The following is a 1,471-nucleotide window of genomic DNA, read 5'->3' on the forward strand; positions in this document are numbered from 1 at the left end:
ATGAATGGGAATCATGAAAATACACATACAGAAAATGGTAATTCAAAATGATATAATAATAGTACTAAATAAAACAGGCAGAGGATTCATCACCGTAAACCTTGAGCATAAAGAATTTTCTACACACATCAAAACCAATTTCAACCAAAAATAAAAAGTTAGATATGCAACTAACTTCAAAATAACAGCTGGTTCAGCAGTGCATATTTAAAGTATGTGCAATACAAACAGGGTTTTAAGTTTCCTTAATGTACACCAAGACTTGAGAGAATGAGAGGATTCATGAGTGGAGGTATGACAAGAAATTCTATTGCAACAAAGTTTTTCAGTGATTGAGGTAATTTTTTCAAATCAAATCGTATATTCATAATATCAAAAAGTACTGTGAAAAGAAAAGTGATCAAAGACAGTAAATGTGGCACACATGTTTGCATGAACTTTGCCCTGTTTTCTTTAGAATTTACACATGTTCTAATGAGATATATGTAGGACCAAACTATATATACACCATGAAATATATAAAAGAGTATTGAAATATATGCAACGATGTTGTTAACCATAGTTTCAGCTGGGAAACAAGCAAGTGTTACAATAATCCAATTCACACAGAAGAGTCTGGCTGCATAACTTCAGTCTTGATGTTAGACAAATATTTGTGCCTGTAATGCAGAAAGGTGTAAACCAGGAGAAACACAATAACTTAATGACTCTTTGCTTTGACATGATAGTGTGATACTGCAGTGGTCGACATATAGCCACATATCTGTCATATGCCATTACTGCAAGAAAAGAGAGATCACTGCTGACAAAAGAGTGAATTACTAAACCCTGAAGAAAACATCCAGAATAAGAGATGACATGAACAGGAGAGAGCAGATCCCACAGAAATTTGGGGAAGAAACCTGTTGTTCCATAAAGTCCATTCATGCAAAATGCACACAGCAGAATATACATTGGTTCATGGAGGTTTTTATCCAAGATGATGGTCACAATAAGAGTTATATTTACCAGCAAAATGACACAATAACACAGTAAAGTGAGAGAGAAGAGAACAGACCTGTAGTTCATTGTTTCACTTAAACCTGAAAGATAGAATATTGTTTTCACAGAGACATTATCCATTATGAGTAGAAGCTTTAAATGATATATATTTATTTTGTCTGTTTTCTGTTCAGTGTTCCTTCATGAAAAACACTCTCATCCTTTCATCTCACTGTTATTAGTATCTTGACTGAAGACTGCAGTGCATGAGCTGGGGATTTAAACCAACCAATCAGTGGACTGGAAGAGCTTTCATCATTAAACAAGAATGTGTTTACGCACAACTGGATACAACATAAACAAGATAATACCTGAAAGCACCTGGAGATTCACCCCCACGTTATTTTTTTTAATATTTGACAACCAACTCATACCTGAACCTTTGATGCCCAGTATGAATTAAACCTTCCTGATATTGTTAATTTTGAAC

At 34.2% G+C, this 1,471-nt stretch overlaps 1 protein-coding gene across 1 annotated transcript; it reads right to left on the reverse strand.

Annotated features, from left to right (window-relative positions):
* Positions 1-245: 245 nt before the first annotated feature.
* Positions 246-1,128, reverse strand: LOC118120185 (olfactory receptor 1D2-like). The gene is given in 2 exon segments (XM_035174944.2): positions 246-618; positions 620-1,128. Coding segments are annotated over 2 exon segments (876 nt in total). The 5' UTR covers positions 1,123-1,128.
* Positions 1,129-1,471: the final 343 nt, after the last annotated feature.

Source organism: Hippoglossus stenolepis, chromosome 13 (genome assembly GCF_022539355.2).
Source record: "Hippoglossus stenolepis isolate QCI-W04-F060 chromosome 13, HSTE1.2, whole genome shotgun sequence".
In the NCBI taxonomy this organism is placed as follows: Eukaryota; Metazoa; Chordata; class Actinopteri; order Pleuronectiformes; family Pleuronectidae; genus Hippoglossus; species Hippoglossus stenolepis.